Source organism: Neltuma alba, unplaced genomic scaffold (genome assembly GCF_004799145.2).
Source record: "Neltuma alba isolate B1F8T4 unplaced genomic scaffold, ASM479914v2 tig00002726_pilon, whole genome shotgun sequence".
Taxonomy (NCBI): domain Eukaryota; kingdom Viridiplantae; phylum Streptophyta; class Magnoliopsida; order Fabales; family Fabaceae; genus Neltuma; species Neltuma alba.
Window position 1 is genome coordinate 1 of NW_021632989.1, and position 2,165 is coordinate 2,165.

General features: G+C 36.4%; 1 protein-coding gene across 1 annotated transcript; it reads left to right on the forward strand.

Moving 5' to 3' along the window:
* Positions 1 to 222: 222 nt before the first annotated feature.
* LOC114736200 (60S ribosomal protein L30) lies at positions 223 to 1,910 on the forward strand (the record flags this gene model as incomplete). The annotated part of the gene is given in 3 exon segments (XM_028923977.1): positions 223 to 324; positions 1,513 to 1,581; positions 1,666 to 1,910. Coding segments are annotated over 3 exon segments (212 nt in total), but the record flags the coding sequence as incomplete, so codon positions are not given.
* Positions 1,911 to 2,165: the final 255 nt, after the last annotated feature.

The window sequence follows — 2,165 nt, forward strand, 5'->3', positions numbered from 1 at the left end:
GCTAAGTTGTTTTGTATAGCTGTTACAATTCTTTTCACTTGATACTCGCGGTCAGAGGGGGAACACGGATTACACTAAAAAACCAATTATAGATGGAAATTCACATTTTAAATGTAGGCAGGGCGTATAAGTTACATCTATTCTTTGTGAAGGGGTATTACTTTACTGAGTAATTTACAAATGATGTAGAAATTGTTTCAATTATGGTTTACTTCCCTGCAGGGAAGTTGATTATTATTGCCAACAACTGCCCGCCTTTGAGGAAGTCAGAAATAGAATACTATGCTATGTTGGCGAAGGTTGGAGTTCATCATTACAATGGGAGTGAGTGTCTTATGCCATCTCATCTTTATAGAATAACAGGAATTTTGGTCTTCTTATACTCCATCTGTTATTTAGCATTTCATCTTGTTTTACTTCGCTGAGAGCGCTTTTTTGGTTCTGCGGAATGATTATCTGATTATTTGACTTTTAGCGGTAGGTGATGAATAGTTCATTCATGCGTTTGAGCTTGCCGGTTATTTTTCTGTTTGAATTAGTAAATTTCACTGGGGGCGTTCATAGGTAATAGAAATATGGCATTGGTTATTTTGGTGAGGTCTTTCTTCTTCATTGGAATTTGCATCTGGCATAAATATAGTTTGTAATTTTTCCTCTTGTATTAAGTCATAAAACAAGTGTTTTAGAAGTTTGTCTACTCGTGTTAGGCATAAATAGAAAGAACCATTATGCTTCTGGAGGTCATACTTGAGCTTTTCTCACTTGCACCTGCAAGGAACTTGTATGATAGCTTTAAAGTAATTGATTTGAGTCGAACCCGCTCATACATTGGTTTGTTTTGGTTCTGGATGTCAAGTGGTATTTTAAAATGAGAATAAAAAATTACATGATCCAATAATTGTTTACGTTGTTTTTAGTAATATTATTTGGTAATGCACAGCTATATTGGGTTCTGCTGAAATGAGGAACAGCTGCTCTGGATTTTTGTTTGCCTGGTTCAGTAGTTGTTGATTTTGCTTTGCCCTTTATTTTGGAATCCCAAATCCTGTGTACTCTTTCTAAACCAGGCAAACCATCTGGCACTTGATTGTTGAGTTTGAATTCGTTGCGGGCTCTGTAGTTGGTTTCATTTAGTTTTTAGTCTTGGTAAATTCCCTGCTCATGGAAGTTTTTAATGGTTGAAATTATATTGGGGTGTCGTTTTCACTGCTCAGTAAGCACTTTTTCAGTGCTGATATGAATTTAAAACCACCTCCCTTTTTTTCCCGCAGGGTAGGGGGTTTAGTTGACTCATTGGTAGTTTCATATGCTATAAACTTGTCACCAATGTGGCTTATGACACTGCTTATATTTTATGCTGATATTGGTGACTATGCATGTTAGTTTTGCATGCTTGTTTATTTCCCTTGATGTCAAATGGTGTTTTATGAGCATTTAACGGACGTGATTGAGTCACCTATTCCTGCCATTTCCTCCCACTCATCATTTGACAAAGGATTTCTCTCGTAACAGATAATGTTGACTTGGGCACTGCTTGCGGCAAGTATTTCAGAGTGTGCTGTCTAAGCATCGTCGACCCTGGTACCTATTGTTGTTAACTTTTAATTTAATGTTGTAAATTAACTGTTTTTCCATTTCCTAATTGACTGTTATTGCTATTTTCAGGTGATTCTGATATCATTAAGACAATGCCTGGCGATCAGTAGAATAGTATTAAGCCCATTTTGTCCTCTCACAAAACTTATATTGTTTTATTTTCTCAATTTTCCGTTGATTTGGACATTATTATAGAAATTCATGATGTGGTCTTGGACCATTTGAGGTGTACTTTTCCTTCGGTAGCAGGATTGTAGCACATTGAGCTTTGATGAAATGATAATGGAAGTTTATCTTACGAAATTTTCGTTGAAGCCAACGCAGTAATAATACTATTTATGGATGCTGCTTTTGCTACATCCTTGCAAATTTTCTTGGCTATTGGCCCTCTTATTGTCTTGGCAATCCCCCCAGAATAATTTTAGATGGGTGCAATTTACTACTAGTGCCGTAGTATTTTTTTGTTGACGAAAGTAACCTGAAAAATTAATGCTGCATATAACAATAGCGCGACGACTCGTTAGTTTATTATAGTCAGTCAGCGACTGCGGACGCACTGATTATTCTTA